The sequence below is a fragment of the Orbicella faveolata genome, unplaced genomic scaffold (assembly GCF_042242905.1).
Source record: "Orbicella faveolata isolate gen_17 unplaced genomic scaffold, um_ofav_v1 contig_2, whole genome shotgun sequence".
Classification (NCBI taxonomy): domain Eukaryota; kingdom Metazoa; phylum Cnidaria; class Anthozoa; order Scleractinia; family Merulinidae; genus Orbicella; species Orbicella faveolata.
The window spans coordinates 24,268,701-24,291,255 of record NW_028301547.1 but is presented as its reverse complement, the minus strand read 5'-3'; the positions used below and the strand labels follow the sequence as shown (position 1 = coordinate 24,291,255).

Sequence of the window (22,555 nt, the reverse complement as noted above, 5' to 3'; positions counted from 1 at the left end):
ACGTTTTCTCGTTTCTCCGAAGTTTTGAAAGAACATTTAAAAACAAAAGGACAATTAAATTCCTGAAAAGACTGAAAAAGGACATTCACGGTTTCTGGAATTAAAAAAAATATCGAATTTTTTGAAAGAAACTGATAAGCGCGCGCACACAACTGAAAATGTCAAATTGACAACTCAGTCCGCGCGAATTCTCTAAAGCGAGAAGTTTAATATTAAGACCAGAAATATTTGGAATCGTTATTTGAAGCAAATTTCAGTTAGAATTCTACTAAAACAATTAGATTGTTCGCTCTCGATTTCTATGAGGTGATAGTTGATTCGACCTTCGGCCTCATCAACTATCACCTCATAGAAATCTCGAGCTCATAATCCAATTGTTAAAAGTCGATAGAAACACGGACCATGTTTTCCATTTCGTAAAGATAACTGTAGTTTATCTTTAACTTTGTGTAGCCCTACATCTTGGCAAGTTTATCAGCTGGTTTTTTTATCATTATTTTTTTTTTCTTCTTCCTCTTTATTTATCTTTATTCTGTTTTGCATGAAGCGACATCTTGGTTCTGGCAGGTTTGTATGAGGCGTGTCCTCAAAAAGGGCCATTTAATAGTATTTTTCCTGTTTTAAGGTCACTTGTTCTATGGCTGAAACATGAAATCACTTGCGTTACGTTGGAGAATTTTTCCTCGACTAATGCGATCAGATAAAATTGTCGTGATCCCTTGGTTCGCCAAGGGCAAAATCGAGCATCGAGCTTTAGGTTAGCAATGAATTGCAATCTTTTGACTGTCACCGATTGATGCTTTAGCAGCTAGCAGGGCTTCTCAGATTAAAGTCTCGCTGAAATTAACCATCTCTTATTTTCTTTTTTTTCTTTTGTTTTCTCCTCAGGCAAATCATGGACGAGACACCTTCACAAGAGAATCTGCTATACGATAGGTACGTTCATGTCCGCTTTGAGTCTTTTACCCACATGCATGCAAGAGGTATTAGGCCACATTCCGCGTACTCCCGGTAATGGACTGGAACTAGCTTGCAACTGAGGCTAACGCAGGGAGTTTTTTCAAATGCAAATGACATTTATCTCTTTTTAATGATATTCCCCCGCATGAGCCTCTATTGCAAGCTAGTTCCAGTCCAATACCGAGAATACGAATACGGTCCATTAAAAGTCTGATTTCGATATACCTATACAGTGTCTCCAAACAGTCACAGGACTACGAGGACAAGACTTCAGAAAACGTACTGTACGAAAGGTAAGCTGCTATCAGCTGCTTCACCAATGGTTCAAAGGTATATAAATAACATGGGCTTAAAATTGGCGATTACAGAACCATAGTTTGGCAGTCAATTTTGGTGGTCAATTTTGTGGGTTGGGTTGCAAACTCGTACCCAGTCGCTATTCAAGTCTTTTCGGAGCGAGGGAGGATTAGCATCGAAGTAGATTGAGACGCGCGGTCAAGACGCGCGGAAAAATTGGCGCGCGGGGAAACGTCTGGGGTCCATGAGTTCTAGGTGCCTCACTTCACTAGCATCCAATCTCCCCTCAACCGTGAACGAATTACAAAAGATAGTCAAATATATAATAAGCGTCGAGTACGCGTCCAGGTGAGAAATAATTGACGTCTTTAATAATAGGGGTGGCGAATGGTAAATGCGAGTCTTTGCGAGACGGCGAGACAAGCGTTTTTTTTCTGCGAGCCCGAGACATTTTGACTTTTTAGATTGCGAGAGCGAGACTTCAAAGCGTTTAGCTATGAGGCTCTTAAAATTCGAGCCCCAGATTTAGTTGAGAGCTAGAATGAGCTTGTACAGTCTTAAGCCAGCTTCTTGGAACAGACTGGAACTGGAAATTCGATTATAACACACTACGTTATGATATCCTAGAGAAAAATAACTATTTTTCTGGCGTCAAAACGGGCGTTGCGGTAGGTTTTGTACCTTTTTGGGGGATAAAGACAATTTAGGAGAAGTTAGAATTAACTTTTTCTCGGAAATTTGTAAGTTGCTTCATTGAAATTCAATATCAAGTGAAGCCGGAAGACGTCATCTATAAAACAGATTAAGGAACGAATTCGGACTTCAAGACCCTTAGCCTTGCGAAAAATCGAGACTCCGAGACAGCTTCGTAGAAAAAATCGAGACTGCGAGACACACATAACCGCTAAAAAACGAGACTGCGAGACCCGTGAAATTTGGCTAAAATTTTACGAGACCCACAGTTTCTGAAGGACCATTCGCCACCCCTAATAATGTTCGAGAACTTAAGAATACATGCGGTTTTAACAGTTTCATGCAAATTTTGTAATTCACTTTCTTTTTGCTTTATTAGTTGTAGTCCTCGCTTCTCTGTTACAAAAATAGAAGAAAATGCCCTCTACCAGAAGTAAGAGCAAGAGCTAGAAAGGAGGGGGGGCTAAGGAATTTATGAACCGCTTCCCAAGACCCTTACCCTATTTATAACCAAACCCTGCGACTTCCCTTCTCTATTCAAGACGTGAAAAAGTAGCTTCCTCTAAAAAAAAAACATACCCAGTTCAAGAGTAGAGTGCAAAAGCCATACCCTATTTTCATAATATGACCAAAATAGCCGAAAACAATACCCTATTTATGACCAAAACGGCTGAAAACCATACCTTTTGGGGCCGCACATACCCATATAGCCCACGTAAGGGAGTCCCCCCTCCCTCCGGGGGCTTCAAGGTCGCGTGGATTGCGTATGCAACGCCGCCTAGGTTAGTCGCTTTTATCGACTAATAGCCCAACTTCGAGATATTAAAATTCAGCTTAAAACAATGGACCTCAGCACGTGGCTCTGGGGAATAAACCCCACAAACTCAGAGCTTCGTCCTGAGGTTTACTGTTTTAGGCTGAATCTTAATGTATCGAGATTGGTCTATTACAGTGTTACGCGCCTTGCCGTTGTCATTAAGGAACGTTTCATTAGTTTGTGACAACTTCTGTTGACTCCCGTTTCAAATGGCTAACCAAACTGTGACAACTTGCCGCTGGTTTCAAATATTTGCAGGTTGAGGTTTTTGAAATTCTCACGAAAGCGAATAATGAATTTGACAATTCGACATCTTTGCCCTTGACAGTTCCCAAGTTTTGATTGGCCGGTTCAAATAGAAAGCCAGCAAAAAGTTGTCAAAAATACGTCAAAATTTAATCAGAAACTGTAACTCTTTGACTGTTTTTCTAGTATGTCATTTGGCGATAGAAGGGAAGACGAGGGAGACCTGGGAGGAGCCAGTCATCTCAACTACAAAACAATCACGTGATGGGATGTTGTCTCTATTGCCCGTGAGCAAAATCCAATGAAAGTAACTTACGGTTGCGTGGACCAATAATCTTCCATTTGTTTTCTATGACAACTCACCAAAACTAATAGCAGAGGGCTGTTGATAAGACCGTTTATTTATGCGTAAACAATAACACCAGGAATGACTGTTGCGAAAATACTATCATAAATATTTGCCAAAATAAACTGTTGGTCACTCTGGGGAACAAAAAGGGTTATACTGTAATGCGCTAACTGTATGAACTTTCCCCATTTTCTTGTTGTTAAGTCTTGTTAATTTTCACACTCTCAGTAGCTTGTCATTGTGAGTCTGACAGACCTTTCAGTATCTCTCCTCTCCTCTCCTTTCCTCTCGTTTACACAAGCTCGCAGCAAGCAGTCTTTTTCAGAAATGTTCTTCAAGTTAGGCGTGCTTCACCCGCATACAGAAAGTTAACCCTTACATACTAACAGTGACTCAGTAGATAAGGAGAGGAGTGATGAAGAAAACATGGCACAAAAAATAACGAAACATCTCGTTTGTGTTTTGCGGCCGTTTTATGTCTGATAGCGGGATATCAAATTAACTTTCTTTATACACTCTGTCACACTGATGCTTCTATAAACCAAGCTTCTCGGCTTCTTTAGCCTCGAAAAACGTGTACGAGAGAGTAATGATGTCCACTTTAACCATGGCTGGGTCCTCCGTAAATTCTGGATCGATGTAGAAGAACACTGGCATATCAACCTGGCAACAAATCACCAAGATCAATTACATGTCTGAAATGAAGCAGACACTCTAAAATAGTAATAAGTGTAATTATACATGTACGCTGGTTTAGTCGTGATTTGTAAGACTAGACCAACCACAAGATATTTTACACGATCTTCCTCTCATCCTCTGCCGGTTTCAAGTCTTCCCACACCTGCTGACAGTTGCATGTTCTCCCGAACTTGCCTCCTGTCGCATGTTTTACCAAGCTTACCATCCGATATCCGTGAACATCGAGCAAATTAAAGTTATAATGGTAAAGAGTGACTTTGAAGGATTCTCTTATGAATGTCATTAAAATGGAAAGATATCACAATAATTTACTCTTGAAATATTGATTAGATTTCAGTCCTTTCAGCAAACAATTCATCTAACCTGTTCATGTGGATTTAGCCTCTGTTCCTCAAAGCAAAAACACTGTCAAGGAAATAACAGTGTTAATGATTAATCATGTCCATAGAAAAAAAAGCAAAATGGTAACCTCCCTTTCCAGTTCACTGGTCTTATAGATATTGTCTTAGAAGTGCTGTGGAGTAAAAGTTGAATAAGCAACCTGTCTTGTGTCATACAAATCATGAGACTTCTTGTTCTCAAAGAAAAGAACAGAGGAAAAATAATAGCAAATAATCATACATAATAGCAGTGCTGGAATGCCTAGATAGATAATGTAACAAACTATTTGTATATTAAAGCAGACCACATGGACAATTGAATTTTATTTGTAAACTACATAAGGTACCCATAAATAACATCAAGTGACCCTGATAAAAAGTGATGCTAGCCTTCTCTAAGAAAGTTGAAAGTCAGACAAAACTTGTAATTTTGTTAAGAGGTACTTTCATAAACAACTCTTCCATTGCAAGGTGGCTTACTTGGATCTTGTTAAAATACTGTCCTGCTTCAAAGGGAATCACATTATATGTCGAAATTCCTGTTATGGGTTCGTCAGTTGGATTGGTAGCTGTGTAAAAGGCAAGAGCTGTCTCTCCTGGTACAAGCTGAAAGCAAAAGCATTAGCACACCAAGTAAGGATAATTTTCCTCTGTGCGAGATTGTCTTCTACAGGGTAAAAGGCAAAGTCTGCATATGAGCCAAGTGGCCCATCAGGCCGGCTCTTATCTCCATTTTCTTCTGATATACAAGCCAAAACCTGAAGTATGCCAGCTGAGAGGCCCGTGCAGGTGGTACACATACTCCGCATAAATGAAATCAGGAATGAAAAATAGTTATTGCTAGTATTGGTTGAGAAGTACAAACTGTACCACTGTATGATAACACTTAGATATACTATTCTGGACATCACGAAATCCAAATCTAATAACACCTTTTCTGGAACTCGTCTCCCTTTTTGGCCATTCTCTACTTGAGATATCGCTTACAAATTCTAAAAGCTTCCTCGGCTTTCACAAAAACCTGTAGCAATGGGGCTCTGCTATGCAGATGACTCTGTAACCATGTAGCTCTGGTTTACATGTGAAATCATATCCAGATTTACCTACAAGTAGGCTATGAGAAGAGAGATAGATGATACAGTGAAACTTCTGCTAACAGGCACACCTGTGAATGAACACTTCTCATTTCTGGACACTTTGCCATGGCCCTCAGCCACACGTGTACAAACACTAGATTTTTAACCTCCCATGGGTAGACGCCTCTTGTGTTTAAGTGGGTATGTTTTTTGGTCCAATAGGCCATTTCCGAGTTACTTTGTGCCTCTGTTTCAAAAGCTAGTCCTTGTGCAAAACCTTTCATATGAAAATGAGTTTGATTTACATGTACATGAAAATGAACCTGTAGGGGAAACACATTTTCACATGAATGGTTTTGCAAAAAGACTCATTTTGACACAAAGACAAAAAACAACTAAGAAATGGCCTATTGTTCAACTGTAAATCCAAATTATATCCCTCATGCTCAAGGCCTACCCTGATTGAAGATTGCTGAGGTCTGAAGTTCCACTGCATGGAAGCACTCTTATCTGCATTAAACCTAATGAGAAGATCTCTTTCTGGCTTTCTTTCCATTTGCTCAATCTTTTCACCAGCCTCTTCTCTCTTCACTGTGCCACCTAAACCTGTTGCCTAAACATACAAAAAATCATTAGAATTCTCAGTGACCTTGCCCTCCACCCAAGTGTTAAAATGGTTACCAGTCATGGTGAGTAATTGCTATGCAAACCAGAATAAGCTCTAATGTTGCGATGTTCATTGTAGTATAGCATGTTGCATTATGTTTGTGCCATTAGCAGCGACCAAGAGTACCAAGACAAAGCATGGTTATTTATCAGCTATTTCCACAAGAAGGAAAACCCAATGCCACTTTGCTTCACACATGAAATTACTAGTTTCAGTCAATTCAGTCATACAGACAGTACATAGTCCTGGTTTCCATGTGAATACAAGATTTCCAATAGATGAGCTTCTTCTGAGTGTACATCCAACATGGTCACATTGCCTTTTTCATTTCGAGCAATAAGGATTGATTGTCAACCATCAAGTCAAATCATCATTTGTTAAGGGGTGGGGGGGCTTGGGCTATTTCCAAAAATAACATTCCTGCACAGCTAAAACTGCTGAGAAAAACTCATGCAAGGGGAGCCTTTAGGAAAAGTGCTTTCTACTATCCAGGTTCTGTTTTTTTGTTTTTGTTTTTTTTTTAAGGTAAAAAAATTATTGCACAAGCTTTTGCCCACCCAAAAAATCATGCACAAACTGAATTCCATGCCCTAGAAAATTGCCCAGCAACACCCACCCCCATTCCCATAGTTCAGCTTCTGAAATGCCCCTCCCCATACTACAATGTAGGGCAAGGAACGTTGAATTCACTTCATAAACTGGCCCATGATAAACCACTCACTAACCTGACAGTAAAGGCGATAAAGAGGTACAGCAAGGTAAGAGAGCCCCACAATTGCTACTGCTACGGCGATTGTATATATTGCTGTTGTTTTGTTGCGCATGTTAGAGGCTGAAGTACTGTTCAAGCCGACACGAGTTCCAACAAAACGACGATTTACATTCGGCAACAAACTTGAAAGGAATTTCAGGCATCTCGCGTGTTGGTAGATGGATCCCTTTGCTATGTCAAGTTCTCTGTAGCATCTAGTGTAAATTGTCCTTCGATGTGGGCCATGTCGAAAGTGACTTGAAATAACATCAAAACTCTTACATAACCCAGAGAATCTTGACCTCTGGAAAAGACACGGGGTATTCCAAGATAACCCCCTCTGAGTAGCATTTCGAAGAAGCGACCAAAGCATGATAAATACAAGGAAAAGCTATAGTTATACGCGAATAACAGAAATTGTTGTCTTTTTCAAAGGACGACTATCTCTACAACGCAATCGTCCGCCATCTTGCATTTTTGCTTCTAGTGGAAGGGACTGGGGTGAGAAAATTGTCATTTTTTTAGGGAAGAGGGGGGTGAGGGGGACAGGGGAGGGAAGGCTCAGGCATCAGCTGTGATTCTTGGCGGGAAAACGTGACAGCAGCGCATCTTGGAGAAAAGTTCGTAGTAAGAGAACAAGTTCTTGGAAAGATGGTAACCGTACATTTTTACGGAGCATAAAGAGAGTTTTCTAGGATCATGCGATATCCTGTCAACTGTATTTTGCTGAAAACGTGTGTTCAAATCTCTCTCTTAGCCGAAGTCTGAACAGTGGATACCAACTTAACCTTTTTTTAGTAGGACACTAGTGAGAGTTCTATGGTGTCCCCACAATGCGGGTTTCACTGTGTTTGGATTTTTTTTTTTTTTCAAGAGTAGAGTCATATAATAGTCTCTGCTATCAAAAATAAATCCTGACCAAATATTGTTTTTATTAATACAAACCAAAAAGACCCATTTCAAAAGTATGTAAGTACATTCTGCCAAAAACCCACTGAGCATTAAAGATTTAATTTACAAACTGTACAAGTGATGATGCATTGTATGAAGGGAGGTAGGATATGATCGCATGTTAGAGGCGGTGCAAATATAACTCCCCTCCCTACCAACAAAGAAAAGAACACAACTTATCTAAAACACCACCATAAACCGGTATTCACTGCCAAAATACCTGTACCAGTGTTCAATTGAAAAAACAATCCCGCACCTCTCTGGAGTTTTTATTCTTTGCAGATAGCCATCTGTAACTTCCCCCAACTCCAAGGTGTACTTTATTACGTCAAAGATACCACCTACACAAGTGACATATTTAGCAGTTTATTTACAAAAACACTTTGTTTGTGCAAAATTCTGTACAAGAGATCTCTATATTTACATAGATAGAGTATAATTTAAATAAATACTAGCTCTAAAGATTTATTGTTTAAGCCAAAATGGAACGGCTCTTTTCTTTCTTTTTTTCCTAACATTACCCACCTAACAGTATAATAGCTACGTGTAAATTTACAAAAGAAACAGCTCATACAAAATAATTATTGCATGATTTCAAAAAATAAAAAAATACACATTTCCTAAGAGGGTTGTTGGAACTCTAACTGGTGGAGGTGGAGGGCCACAGAAACCAAAATGTTTAAAGGAAAGTATGAACATGTAGTTTAGCTGAAACTTATAGAGGAGAGACTCAGGGTCAAACAAAAAAGTCCTCCATGATAAGATGGAGATTTTCTGGAACAGAACTGTTACTAATATATCACTAGCATCCTATACTGAAGGCAATTTGGCAAAGGCAATCCTGTGTCACTGATCTTTTTTTTCCCCCTAAAATCTGTGCTATGTTGTTGTTTGGTGATTGTAATGTTGCTAAATAGATGATATGCTAGCAGGAATTCCATGATGAGAACAACTGATGACAGTGTAAGTATTCCTCTTTCGTCCTCCCTTGCAGCACCATGGGATGCATGAGGGCTCACCTTTTCCTCTTCACATAGCAATTATGAAAGTGAAACTGCACTTTTCTGAGTTGGCAGATCCTCTCTAACAAAACAGTGCATGTATTTCTGTTTTATAAAGCTCACTGCACTTGTCAAGAAATCTTAAAAAATGGGAAGGGATTTTGTGAACTAATTTTGCATTTACACATTTACATGCCATGGTAAGTTTATGTGTAAAACAAGAAAATATAGCTAAGAGATCTCTTCCAGAACACTGCACATAATTTCATCTTCTCTGGTAAACTGCTCGTCATCCTCTGTGTGCTTGCTGGATTCATCAACCTGGTAATTAGACAGACTAACATCAATTTCAGAACTAATAATCGTAAACATTTCAGGACTGTGCTCTAAAAGTGCCAAGGTGCCACAGGCAACTAACTTTTGCCTTTGGGCGACTGCAAAAATTTACTTTTTTCATAAAAGCTTAAGTGCTGGGCACCCAGGATTTCATGGTTATGAACATTTGGACTCTGTGTAATTTTTCTTAGACCACAGTCTTGCATTTGACTGGAGCAAAAGCAGAGAAAGAGCACATCCATGAAAAACCACTCCATGAATACTCCCAAAGCCATGTGCCCTATCTACCTCTAACACCTGTCTAACAGAGTGTATGTAGGCTATAATCTCTGTTAAAGATTATAAACAATTTTGCCAGGAATTTTTCTTGTTATTCCATGGACTGAGTACGAAAATTTATGGACAGAGATTTCATACATACCTCCATTTGTTCAAATGAATTATCCTGTTGTCTAGATGCTATCTGTAATGATGATAAACAAGACTGAAGCATTGTCACTACTCTGTCCAAATGCCTGTGGAAAAAATGATAAACAGAACAGGATTGATCATCTTACTAAAGAAACAAACTGAAGAAACTAAGATCAACGGGCTCCCAAATACCTCTGTTAACCCAGAGGTTTGGAACTCCATGCCTGGGTTGTTCGAAAGGTGGATAATGCTATCCACCGGATAAATCACTATCTAGCGGATAGCATGGTTTTGTTAATACTTATCCACTGGATAGCGATTTATGCAGCGGATAATGATTTATCCAGTGGATAGCGTTATCTAGTCTTCAAACAACTGGGGCCAGGTACACAAATGTTTTGAACAAAAAAAAGCAGCTTCTTTGACAACAACCACTTTCAATGAATTTCTCAAGTTAATAACAATGATCCATTATTGTTCATTAGGATAATATCTCAATAAAAACAAAGAGTTTGGGACACTGTTTTGCTAAATAGGGGTTGAAAAGTCAGTGAGGTTCACTTCAACTGCATGAACTAATTGATTTGAGCTTGACAGTTTCCAAGTAAGCTCTCAGACTCCATCTCATCTAAAGGATTCTGAATGAAAGCCATTACTTGTTCAGTTTATCGGCTGTTTCCAGTCTCTGCTGTTTCTGCCTTTCCATCATCACTCTTAATGTCTCTCGTGCCTAAAATGTAGCAACAAGACTTCAATATCTCCACTCGATAATACTTTAAACAAAACTTTTTGATATTCCTTATACTGGTTAACTTTCCTATGATTTAGTCAGTCCAAAACTCCCCTTCAGAGCTCGACTTTCAGGAAAAAACCTTGGGGCCAGCTGGTCCCTAAGTTTTCAGATTTAGTTGCAAGCACAAGCGCTACATTGCCACAATAAGGAACTGGAAAAAGCTGCAAATGAAGGAGTGTGTAACCTGATAGCAATTAAAATGGCAGTAGCTTGGTATCCCATATCCTGAATTATAAATCTCCGTAAGTAACAGTAAAGAAAAATAACCAAACAAATAAAAACATATTACAAACCTGGTGAGGCCTGAGTTCATTGATCAAGTGATGAATATTAATAAATAGCAGGTTTAAGTCATCAAGTTTTTCTTCTCTCTGAAAGTGAATAAAAGAGACAACATTACTCAAGGTAATAACTACATTGCATAAAGTTGAGGATATTTCTTTTTTGTTCTCTATTTTTATGACCTTAAGGAGAGGCATGTTGGTCTTGATGGTTTGTGCTCTGAACTGAGTGCTCCAGGTTCAAGCTCTGGTTAGGGTCATTATATTGTGTTCGTACAGTACCCCTCTTATGCCCATTTATAACGGAGCAACAGAGGACAAGGTTTCCATCCAAGGAGGGATAGAATACTCCTGCATGTTAGTCACTTTGTAGTGGTCACAAGGTTAGATTGCAAACTTTCAAAAACAACATTTTGTGTTAATTAAGTCACACTCCTAAATTTATGGGATTGCTTTTCCTACAATACATGAAGGTAAAAACAAACGTCTATCTGAGGTCTTATGTCATCAAGTCTAGTTTGCTCCCTATGTAATTAGATTTTAGCCTGACTGCAAAATCCAGTAGCCCAAAGCACTTGTCCTGGGCTCTATATATGACAGACAACTTTCCTTGCATGCTGTGCAGATAATGTTTTCCTGGTATTTACAGCTTTGAACTACTTGTAGTAAGCAAACATGATACCTTTCCAAGCACAAGTGTGTAGACTGATGGCAAGATAAAGACAGGAGCTAGCCCTTTTTTAGCCCTATTAGATCATACCATGCAACTTAAAATCAGCTTGGACCAATCTCTATTGAGCGTGTTTTTAGTCTAAATAATAATTTACCTTGGAGGATGAAGGTGATTTAATAAGAATATCCAGCAGCTCCAGGAAGTTAATAAATATTGAATGATTTAATTTCTTGAGTTCTTTTATGCGATCTAAAAGGATAGCAAAAAAAAACCCTTGCCATGAAACAGTGGACTTCAATAATATTTATTAAAATCAGATACATAAACATTAATTTTGTACACTGAACATTTTTGTTCATAACGCTGTCACTAACTTACAGTGGCAGACAACCAGACAGAGGCAGACACCTTTCTTAATTTACATCACAGTGGCTCTTCAGAAACAAAAGCCCCTGTCATCAATAAAGGGCCTGATAAAAGTACAATAACAATGTTCACACTGTCATTCTGAGATTTTCTGCATTTTATCACTGACATTTTATTTTAGCCGTCTGATTCAAATTAGCACTTCTTTCTGTGAAATTCATTTAATCCCCACATAAAAGCCGCCTCAATGTTAGCACACTTTTGTCATTAAGGATACTACTGTTAAGATTTGTTAATTTTGGATATTAATCACCATTAATATGAAGCTGAAAATATAATATATGGCTGTTGTATTGACAATTTTGTTAGTCAAGATCTTTTGAATGTGATTGGCTATCACCTGTATAACTTCAACTGTTTGTGTTTTCTTTTATTTGTTTGTTTGTTTGTTTTCTTTACTATTAAATTTTTATCGAAAACTTCAAAGATTAAAAATTTTCCTCAAATTTTGAGTAAATTAATTTTGTTTAAGTTAAGATCAGCTGTTGTGCAGCACACAGTTTCACGTGTATGATTGCAGACTAAATTGTGATCCACACAGTCCTGTTTACCAATGTTAACAGGGCAATTTACTCTTACTCGTGGATGTATTTTTCCGTTTGCAGAACTTAAGTAATACATACCAAATCTACCTTGAGTTGTATACAGTCTAGTTATTCCCTGAAGTTCTAAAGGTCTGATGATAGATTCATCGGTCTAAAATGAGAACAATATGACACCCAAACTTCAATACAAGGTACAATATCTTTGTGATGTTTTAAAAATTACCTGATCAACTTGTTTCTCAAAAATAGGAAAGCTATTTTATAACAGTCATGATTGCTGCAGATTTACGGAGATTTAAAACTACAAACAACAACAATACCTCAAATGAAGCCCCAAACATCGAATAAGCTCCATCAACTGGAGGTGGTGGATCAGGCACTATTTGTCTCTCTACATTTTCGTCCGTATATACTTTATAGTATTGACTTGGAGGCAAGGGAAATGGACAAACTCCTTCGGCGGCCATTTTGGATCTTCGCTGACGACGGCCTAAATGGTGTATGGGTAACGTATCGCTCTCGTACCCAATCCTTGGTAAACGCGCGGCCATTTATAAAAAGAACCTCATTCAACTCAGGTGGTTGTCCACTGGAGAAGAAAAATGTGGTCCTTTACACATTGAAATGGTACTTTCTTTATGGAGAATCTTCTCTATTTCTGGTTCAATCACAGGGATTGCAAAGAGAAGGTGCAGAGGTGCTTTTATTAAATTTAACTTCTAACCTCTACACAAGCTTGCACGATTTCCCTGTAAATATTTATTAAAAGAAACAAAAAACATAATATGCTGAATTACTGATCCCTTGGGAAAGAGTTTTGTTTTCCTGAGAATCTTGATGTTTCCCCCAACAAAGTCAAGGGAAACACCACGATTCAAGGGAAAACAAAACTATTTCAGAACTGTTCCCCACGGGACTAGTATTAAATATGTGTTTTATTTTTAGCTGGAGTAAGTGCAAAGTAATGAGGCAAGTAAACATCAAAGTAAGCCATGATTAGTGGGAGAGTGGGTGACAATTTATTGCTTAATTGTTGCCTGGCAGGTGACATTATATTTAGATTTCTTAAAGCCATTGCCATGTGATGATGCATAAATCAACCAATAAGAGTACAGTTAGATTCAATTAGTTTTTGGTAGGTGTAAAAAGTTAGGCTTACATAAGTAACCATCATGTGAGCTGACTTGCAGAATGTCTCTAATAAATACACTGAATTTTCTTTGAAAAAAATTTAGAAGTGGAAGAAATTTCATCCAAGGGTAAATTTATGTTTATGTTTTAATCCATTCCCTTCCCAAAGAGGGTTTTTCGGTTTGGACCCCTCATTCATACTTTCCTTTAAATAATTCATTTTGGCTTTTGAGCCCCCTTGGAGTATTTTGCAATAACCCTGCTTTGGGTAGGCTCGATTTCAAGAACGTGGGCTCACAAAACAGCTGGAAATCGAGCGTTGATCCTTTGGGTAGAAGTGGACATTTTCTGGAAGCACACATTTCACTTAACATTTTTTGTAGCTTTACAGATATGGCAACAAGTCCCAATAGTGGATGTCCATCGGTGCGGGTTATCATACAACAGTGTCTGTCAGCCAGACTTCAGGTCCAACCACCAACTGAAAATGAAGATGCTCAATGGGTTGAGGTGAGTGAGCTGTGAAAACATCAGCTGCCAAACAACTGAAGGCAAAGGATGAAGGGTTGACTGTCCAATCAACTTATCCTTTCTATCTTTTTTTACCTGTAGTCATGTTTAGAAAATATCTCTTTAAAACGTGCAATTGCTTCAAGGTGTGTTTCTATAAACTTTTTTTATAGAAACAGAACTCAGCAGCCAGTGTGAACTATTGACCTAGCGATTGCGCTAGGCTGCAAAAATTTAATTATGTTTTTTTGAAGTGATTTTCTTTCCAATTCCATTTGGGCATCAATCATCTTAGTACTGTTGGATGAGGAAATTTTTGGTCAGTGGAGTGTCCGGGAATTCTTTATGGATGTCAGCCTAGCTAGTTAATGAATTGTTGACATAACTTGCCCAGGCCAATCGCTATCAATGAGACATTTCTTTCAAATTATGTTCTTAACCCTAAATATCCATCCTCTTTATTTCGCAGATTGCCAGGGGAATTGTTATTTACCTTTGTTTCCTCAAGGGCTCAAATTTGGATCTTGTACCAAAAGTTGGTAGGTTTTCAAGTGTTATTATATTTCTGGCATGATGTTTTTATGTCAATGCTACCTCCCACATTTCTTTGACCACAATACACAGAGCCCAGAGTTGTCTAAATAATGTCAAATATTGATCAAAAGCATTTAATCAAGTGTTACACAGTCTTAACCCAAGTCAAATCCCAATCATTGCTCTTAGTCTGGGAAGTTTTCATGGATGGCATAAACCGGTGGCAATTATGATCGAGTACAGGGAGGGGATGGAGAAATTATATGTGGTGGGATAAACTGGTGTCAAATACTGATTATGATAGGGTCCAGGAAAGGGGGAGGGGGAGAATATGTGACACCCCCCCCCCCATCCTAAGTAATACTCCTTGGTAAGCACACCTTTTGCAAATCGGCATATTCAACTCCAGCCACGTGGGACACATGAGCCACTTGGTGTTTTGTTTTGTATTATAGCCACTGTAAAAGCATCTTATTTACCGGTACCCCTCCAAAGGAGCCTTCATATTTTAGTTGCAATCATTTGCAAACTACTAGTAATTTGAGGGAACTAGTCTGTTTTATTTCTTTACGTTTCTATTTCAGTGAAATCAATTTTGAATGTGCGATTAAGTGAGACCACAGACAGACCAAATAATGTGTCTGTTTTAGAGCTGCCTGGTGATATTCTTATTGTTCCACAGGTAAGTCAATGATGTTGAAAAACGATGGTCAGACTGCATTGGACTTTTCATGCAACTGTCATTAAGGGCCGTAACCCGTAACAATACGGCTGAGTATGCTTGATTTTCCCTTGATGCTACGAGTGAAATTCCCTGTTGTTGGTAGAATTCACCTGTAAAGTAACAAATTTGCTATAGGTGTGGAGAATAAGGCTACAGGTGACTCAAAACTTAATGACAGCCCCGTCATGTCAGTGAACAAACAATCAGTTATAAACAATAAAATTGTGGAATGGGTGGCAATTCTCTTTGATATCCCAGATAAGGAACTAGAAAAGAAATCTTGAATGCGACCTGTTCAAAAGTATGATTACCTTAGTTTGAGGGTGGGCATTTAAGTTTACCATGATGGCATGCCTGTCTAGTCAACTTTTATATTCATTAGCACAAAAGACACATTGCATTCCAAGGCAACTAAATGGGTGTACAGCCCTCCCTTACTCCCCCACTCCATTCTCCTCATCCCACTAAACCAGAGCAGGTGCCCATGACTGGGAGCCTCGATCTGTGCTCAGTAATTGAGAGTCAATCATAACCTAATCCTTTTACCTTAAGAAACGGCAGCAATTCTTGTGAAAAGCGTTAATTGTTGGCATAGACATCCGTTTGTGAATCAAGTTTTATCATCAAATGTTTTACAAGGTCAGTATGGCCAGTTGCCATGTGATAAAAATGCCTTATTCTGACTGTGTTTTGACCGGGACTTTCAATGTTGGGCCCCAGAAGCTCCCAGCAGGAAACAGCACACGACCACTTTTTTCAACTAAAAAGATAGGGAAACGGTTGACTCACAGTCTTAGTATGGGAGTTTAAAGCTCTGGGTCATGAACTCCTCACCAGGAAGAGAATGTTGCCTTTTGTACCTGCTAGAGATGGATTAATAGATTAACTGTTGCTGGAAAATATATTTCTTTTATTCTAGGCAACACTTGGTGGAAAGATGAAAGGGAGAAGTGTTCAATATCATTCCAATATATCAAAAGATGAAGGGAGAATATTCTATGAGACGTTTACTACCCTTTGTGAGGTAATTTATTTTTTTACTTAGTCATTTTAGTACAATGTGGGGAATAAAAATTACTACACCAATCTTTGGAGAGCATGTCACTGGCATAGACTTTTTTAGGTCGAATCTCAAGATCTCTGTGCCGAAGAACTTAGGGCAAAACCTCGGTTTACTCAGGCTAATTGCGCTAACTTAGCACAAATCTTTAGTAGAAAATCATCTCTAGTTTACCTTAGGCCTACACTGATAACGTTTACAGGCCTACATTAGGTTTCAGATTAAGATGCTAAATGGACGTTTAGTGTTAAGTGTATCCTAAACGAATAGATCACGTTTCGAGCACTGCCCATTTTTTAGTCATTTTGCAGACCTAGTTTTGCACATGTTGTGGACCCTTTAAACACTTTGTGCTCACTTTAGACCTGTTGTAGCACGTTGTGGGCCGTTTACCCATGCTGTAGACACACTCGCACGTTTTAAACCATTTGAACATGGTATAGACCCTTAGCACTATCGTTTTAGACCCTTTGTGGTCGCTGTCCTTGTGAAAGTTGTGGACCCTAAGTGCACGCATTTTAGAACCGTAATGCAGTCTGTAGTGCTTTCGTGTGCAGTTGTAAACCCATCGTGTGCGTTGAAGACATATGCGAACATTGTAAACCCTTTATTTAAGGTGGCCGAACACAGTTTTCAAGAGCCTCTGCCTAATTCACCATTACTTTAAAGCTTTGGCGCCCGTTTTTTGCAAGAGTCAAGGTTAACCACAGAAGGGTTTATTCTCACATTTTGGTTAAGGTGAGTGCTGTTGCCATGGCAACGGGGCTGGTTAAAAACAAGGCTTAAAAAATGGTTTTTGTTTATTTAAAAAAAATTCAGTCGTTAGATTTTTTTCATCATTTGCCCACTATGAATTGACATTAAATCCCTTCTGTCAACAGTGTTCTAATAAAATTTTGACATAGGCGACTTTCGTATTTCGCCGTAAATCGTTTTCACTGCATGTTCTGTATTATTAAAAATTCCCTATGTCAAAATTCAGATTTTTTGCGATAGATCATTCGTGTGGTTTCTGAATTATTTTTTTGCCAAATTTCTTGAAATCCTAACGACTGGATCGTTAGAAATCGGCAAGTTTCTGCAAAAGCAATCGGTCTCAATTCTTCGCGCAACTGCGCATGCTCTGCATTTAACTGGGTTCTTTCGGTAACAAAGAAAAAGCTGAGAATTGCTGGGTTCTTTGCGTCGTTACCTTTTCTAACATAGCGTTGTAATAAAAGACTAAAGGCATCAATACACTGCGTTCAATAATGGAGAAAAATAGCGCATATAGTGCGGGTGTTGAGTAAATAAAATGATCACTCTATTGAAGGCATGTTTGTTTTTCGATCCTTGTGCGCGCGCTGAATTGCATCAGCAAAAGCGCGCGCGAAAACTATGTTCGGCCACCTTAAGTTGTAGACTATTGACGCAAATTCTAGGCCCGTTTCACGCGTTGTAGACCCCTGTGGTTGATCCATTTGCATGTAGACAAATGTGTCGTATTGTAGACCTTTTCAGCCAGTAGTAGATTCATATTTGTGCATGCTATATAATAATGGACCTTTGCACATGCGAGACCCTTTGTACATTGGACACGCTGGTATATCACTGACGTTGTTAATCCTTCTTCTCGCTGACTTCTTGTGAGTTGTAGATTCTTTTGCACACGTTAGATCCTTAACACACGTTGACCCATTACACACGATCTGGACCCTTCTTGGTTGTTGAGGACCCTCAGTTTCTTTTCCTTCTTTTTATACCAGTCTGTTAAAAGAATCTGATAATAATTTTATAATAATAAACCCGACTAATAAATTGGGTGTCGCTGACTGCTATATCCTTTTAACAAAATAACATGGAGTTTTCTTCATTTCTGGGATTTTGTTTTTAGGAAGCAGTTCTTGCTAACTCGGAAAGTTCATCGGATTCTCCTCCTAAACGAGTCAGACACGGTAGGATTCTTACCAGTTATATCTGTACAACTTTACCGTTGTTTCATCCTGGGAAGCTTAAGGCTCGGCATTTTTCGAGTTTTTCATTCGCCCTCGGGGACGTTTGTGACCGAGAAAACCACGACTGCCGGCAGTTTGGATTTAAACAATTTGGTGCAATGTCTTTTCCTGAAACTACTAAAAATGAATTTTAATTAAGTAGAGAGTAGGTTCTGTTAGTGAAAAATATGGGAGAGGATGAAGAAAATTGTTTATCAACTTGAAGTTGAAACGCCTGGTTGAAACGATGAAATTAAAGACCGCCGTTTGAGGCAATCGGCCGCGCGATAGTTTATTCCTCACTACTTCGCTCTCTTATCCGCCATGGCGCTATCGTCTTTTGACTGTTCTAGTCGCACGTGAAAAGGAATACAATTCGAGCTGCGAACTCAGTTCAAACATCGAGTTCCAAAAATTACGTCAAAAAAGCGCTTTTGATCGATTAGAAGATATATCTGTGTCGATAAAGACAGAAACAAGCAAATTAGGTGAAATGAAAAAGCGGCGTTTTAGGGACCGTTCATTTTTTATGAGGGAGGGGGAGCTGGTGGGATTTAGGAAGCACCATTTTAAAATCGCATGACCCCCCCTCAGCTTACCAATTTTTTCACATGGCCCCCCCCCCCTTATAGCGGTCATATTTGGGGATGACCCCCCCAAAAAAAAAAATTTGAATTGAACCAACAATATTTAGATTTCAACTTTTTAAATATTTCTCTATTATCCCCCTTCTTCACGTTATTGTGCTCACTATGAAGACAATATTTACAATCTCTATACGACAGAGAGCTGTTGTTTAAAAAACAAATCAAAAGAAAGAGAAGTCAATTTCGGATCTCCTAGTTGTGGCTCGCCCTGAGCGTGTGGCATTTGGCCTCTCATTGGCATCTTCCTCATCTGAATTGATGAATGCAAGAATGACGTCACTTGAGTCATCTTCTCCCCCAGAGTCAATGGCATCACTGTCATACTCATCATTGTCACTTTCATCCGTTTCACTGCTGTCAGCACTTGCCCTGTTGTCATTTTGTGTCAATGTCCTGGCATTTCTCAGTGTTGGTTGGCCAGCTCTGAGAGGACTCTTCTGCTGCAAGCATGAATGTCTTACAATTGCCTTTACTTTCTCACTCTTGCTGCTTTTCAAATGCTGCTTCAGCCCGTGGTGGTTTGAGTACTTGTTTAGTTCTGGAACACGTAGCTTTTTAAGCTTGGTTAGATCTTCGCACAACTCAGTCCAAGGATAATCCTCCTCCCTACTTAACTTTGCCTTTTCTTCTGCTCTCTTTTTCCTTTTAAATTCCAGCACTTCAAGATGCTGAAGATAATCCACCACAAACTTCGATTTGACAATAAACTTATCTGCAAATAGAGCAACGCTCTCTGGGTCAGATAAAACCAGCCTGCCACTTCCATGCTCTTTCTTCTTTATATTGTTAATCCAATCGGGGAAAGAGCGCATTACTACATGAGCATCATGAAAGAGGCTCATTCCACACTGCGCAATAATGGCGAAAGCGACGAGTCGTTTAAGAAAAGGTTTACAGCTGAACGATCCAGGCAGTTTGACATCTTACATGCAAAAGAAGCAATTTTTCTAGGTGCGGATGGCTGTTCAGAAAGGGCGAGTGAGTTTTCCATGCAAGGGTACCAGTTGAAGCCCAGTGATGGAAGAAAACTGAACTTCTCCATCAAAGAGCACAGAGCAATGGTGGAAAAGTTGAATGTCATATTGAAAGATGTAAAGGAGCACGATTCCACACTCTTTCAGTCCAATGGGCTTGCTTTAAAGCAGGGCGAAGAATTTGCCCACAGTTTTAATGTAAAACAGATCAAATGTACAGAAGCTAAGTTGACGAAGGTCACGCAGGACATGGAAGCGCTAGAAAATAAGAAGAGCAATTATAACAGCATATTCAAAGGCATACTCAAACAGCACATCAACAAAAGGAGAAGGAAAAAAGAAAACCGCAGAAAGTCAAATGAAAGAAAGAGGAAGCGGACTGAAAACAACGTCCAACGAATTTATGGAATCTGTGTTGGAAACCCGCTAGGAAATGATCTTCCACAATGCCTTGTGTACCCTCCTAGAACGGCCGTCCCGGAAGAGTGTCTTAAAGTTGAGGATGTTGCCACGTCGATATCTAGAAGAGATGGGCCATACATCGCACAGCTCTTGGAAGGGAATTATTTCACCAATGCTGCAAGAAGCAGAATCACCACCAACCTTGAGCGGGAAGTCAGAGATTATGTTTACACCTTCATGTACCCTGAAGAGTACACTCTGACGGAAAGCATTGCTGCTTCTTGCAGCATTGGTGAAAGAGACTCCCATAGCAGCACAAGCGGCGACGAAGAACTCGACGACAGCGGAGATGAAGATGAGTGCCAGTGAAAGTTGCATTCGAAAATAACAGTGTTAAATACTTCTTTTCAGTAGCTACAAATGCTTTTTGTCGCCAAACGTTTTTTTAAAGCAGAAGGAAAGTTTGTAATAAATTTATATCCTGCCTTCTATGTTTATTCTATAGCAATTTTTTTGATATTCAAACATTATGCCATTTTAAAGTTTTACTAAAATATTTCACGTGACCCCCCCCCCTTTTTCCCTAATTTTTTTGGGATGGCCCCCCCTCGAAAGCCATTTTTTTTCGCATGCCCCCCCCCAAATCCCACCAGCCCCCCCCCTACCTTATAAAAAATGAACGGTCCCTTAGATCGGTTTGCAGATATATCTGTTTCGAAAAAGACGAACAAGCAAATTGGGTTAAATAATTATTTTTTAATTTCATGGGTTTACGTGTGCCTAGTGGTTGAAGATCGAGAGTTAACCCTTCTTCGGAAGAAAAAAGCAATTTCTGTATTCTTGTGATTGCACTAGAACTGCAATCTTGGAGAAAACTCTTAAACACTGAACTAAATTTCTACCAACTGCGCTGTCACGGTTGAAAGTACTAGTAGCCAGTGGCTTATTCGTCCAATCCCCTCTTTAGTATTTACTCTGAACAGGGATGGCGCACCTGGAAGCTCTCTGGAATAAAACGTGTGAAGAAGAAAGAGTTTTGACCATCTGGTGAGCTTAGAGATTCATTTTGAAACTGAACCGCTCAGCTCACAAGGTGGAAAAAAACACCTGACCAGGAATAAGATAGACAGAGATAGATAGATAGTTCATTGAAGCTCTAAAATCACAGCTCTAGAGCTGAAGTAGATAAAACTTTACAAAACAATTCAAATGATAAGACTGTGCTAAAATGTGATCTATGAAAAAGCACCAAATAAAATCATCTATATACGATTGCTTTAGAAAAAGCTATTCTTTAGTTTGTTCTTTTTGCAATTAGGAATGTGATATCTCCGATTATTTTTCGGATTAAAACTACACGTTTGGCTCTGGTAATAATAATGTCTAATTCGTGTTCAGGATTATTTCTGATGCCTCGAAACATTCTGACTGTTTGGGACTGTCTCTGATTAAAAAGTGTCTCTAGACTAGCGAGTCCTAGTGCCTCGCGATATAGGTGGCATGTGGGAAGATAATTCTTATCGCGCGCCTCTGTAAGCTCTTAGCTTGTCTAACAGGTAGCCTGCAAGTGCATTGTGATAAATTGGAGAAGCGTACTCTATGCATGCATGTATGCACGTATATTGTGTAGAAAGGCTTGAAGTCCAAAAGGTGGGACAAGAAGGTTCCCACTGGAGAGAGACTGTAAAGGCCTTCTACGTCCCATGACCTGACAAGGATTACTGACCTTACAGTTTATTGAAAAATGTGCAACATGCGCAAGACATCTGCTTGTCCCTGCTAGTTTTGTCTAAGATTGTACCTTGCAATGGAGGCTACTGGACCCTACTGCGTGGAAATATCATTAAATACAACTTTCAATACATCAGAATTTGCCAGTACAGTACAGAATTTGTCTGCTTGGAAAAAATCCTGCGCATTAGCCCTTAGCAAACTGGATCCAGGGAATACGAATTTAGCCTATTTTGGACTATTTAAATTTAAGGCAATGGTATGTAACAGATTGGACCACCCGAACCGCGTTTGTTTGCTTGTTTGTTTGCCCATTTTGTTGTTTGTTTGCTCATTGATATGTTTGTTTTCAGGCACGTACGGTAACCGACAAGTGCTGAGTGTTGAAACAAATGGACCATTTACACACGTGTTTGACTTTTAATGTAAAGCTATGCCATTTATGAAGCTATCATCTTTATGTAATTATAACCTCACGGTTTTCTTTTTCCTTGAGTTGTTTTATTTCATGGTGATG

The 22,555-nt window shown here is 39.1% G+C and overlaps 3 protein-coding genes and 1 long non-coding RNA gene across 6 annotated transcripts; 2 read left to right on the top strand and 2 right to left on the bottom strand.

Moving 5' to 3' along the window:
- Positions 1–499: 499 nt before the first annotated feature.
- On the top strand, positions 500–3,510 carry LOC149112560 (uncharacterized). Its single transcript, XR_016207487.1, has 3 exons — positions 500–936; positions 1,194–1,253; positions 3,200–3,510. It is a non-coding gene; the product is annotated as an uncharacterized LOC149112560 (long non-coding RNA).
- Positions 3,397–7,416, bottom strand: LOC110060311 (cytochrome c oxidase assembly protein ctaG-like). Its single transcript, XM_020767072.2, has 5 exons — positions 6,910–7,416; positions 5,975–6,130; positions 4,922–5,047; positions 4,425–4,466; positions 3,397–4,025 (listed from the first exon to the last, which is right to left on the bottom strand). The coding sequence occupies exons 1-5, from the start codon at positions 7,306–7,308 to the stop codon at positions 3,897–3,899; spliced, it is 852 nt and encodes a 283-aa protein (XP_020622731.1). The 5' UTR covers positions 7,309–7,416; the 3' UTR covers positions 3,397–3,896.
- An 822-nt stretch (positions 7,417–8,238) lies between these two features.
- On the bottom strand, positions 8,239–12,819 carry LOC110060258 (mediator of RNA polymerase II transcription subunit 7-like). Its single transcript, XM_020767013.2, has 7 exons — positions 12,673–12,819; positions 12,431–12,503; positions 11,536–11,630; positions 10,721–10,798; positions 10,291–10,364; positions 9,645–9,738; positions 8,239–9,208 (listed from the first exon to the last, which is right to left on the bottom strand). Exons 1-7 carry the CDS (start codon positions 12,817–12,819, stop codon positions 9,119–9,121), a joined length of 651 nt encoding a protein of 216 aa, XP_020622672.1. The 3' UTR covers positions 8,239–9,118.
- Positions 12,820–12,837: 18 nt separating this feature from the next.
- LOC110060257 (D-aminoacyl-tRNA deacylase 2-like) lies at positions 12,838–22,528 on the top strand. Of its 3 annotated transcripts, none has more exons than XM_020767011.2 (7): positions 12,838–13,041; positions 13,867–13,993; positions 14,463–14,532; positions 15,112–15,209; positions 16,171–16,275; positions 18,185–18,245; positions 22,392–22,528. In XM_020767011.2, exons 1-7 carry the CDS (start codon positions 12,854–12,856, stop codon positions 22,460–22,462), a joined length of 720 nt encoding a protein of 239 aa, XP_020622670.1. In that variant the 5' UTR covers positions 12,838–12,853; the 3' UTR covers positions 22,463–22,528. The 3 variants fall into 3 exon arrangements, with proteins under 3 accessions (XP_020622670.1, XP_089146560.1, XP_020622671.1); XM_020767012.2 differs by having other exon boundaries at positions 12,904–13,049; XM_089290434.1 differs by lacking the exon at positions 18,185–18,245 and having other exon boundaries at positions 12,874–13,041.
- Positions 22,529–22,555: the final 27 nt, after the last annotated feature.

Excerpts from the sequence above, each read along its gene's own strand:
- LOC110060258 (XM_020767013.2), bottom strand. The coding sequence starts at position 12,819 with ATGGCCGCCGAAGGAGTTTGTCCATTTCCCTTGCCTCCAAGTCAATAC. Across the intron at positions 12,504-12,672 it reads TGTTTGGGGCTTCATTTGAG|ACCGATGAATCTATCATCAG; the intron begins GTATTGTTGTTG and ends TTCTCATTTTAG. Across the intron at positions 9,739-10,290 it reads ACAGCCGATAAACTGAACAA|GCATTTGGACAGAGTAGTGA; the intron begins GTAATGGCTTTC and ends TTTTTTCCACAG.
- LOC110060257 (XM_020767011.2), top strand. The coding sequence starts at position 12,854 with ATGGGTAACGTATCGCTCTCGTACCCAATCCTTGGTAAACGCGCGGCC. Across the intron at positions 13,042-13,866 it reads ACAGGGATTGCAAAGAGAAG|CTTTACAGATATGGCAACAA; the intron begins GTGCAGAGGTGC and ends CATTTTTTGTAG. Across the intron at positions 14,533-15,111 it reads GGATCTTGTACCAAAAGTTG|TGAAATCAATTTTGAATGTG; the intron begins GTAGGTTTTCAA and ends TTTCTATTTCAG.
- LOC110060311 (XM_020767072.2), bottom strand. The coding sequence starts at position 7,308 with ATGCTTTGGTCGCTTCTTCGAAATGCTACTCAGAGGGGGTTATCTTGG. Across the intron at positions 5,048-5,974 it reads CTCAGCAATCTTCAATCAGG|CTTGTACCAGGAGAGACAGC; the intron begins GTAGGCCTTGAG and ends TTTTGCTTTCAG. Across the intron at positions 4,026-4,424 it reads GGCTAAATCCACATGAACAG|GTTGATATGCCAGTGTTCTT; the intron begins GTTAGATGAATT and ends ATTTGTTGCCAG.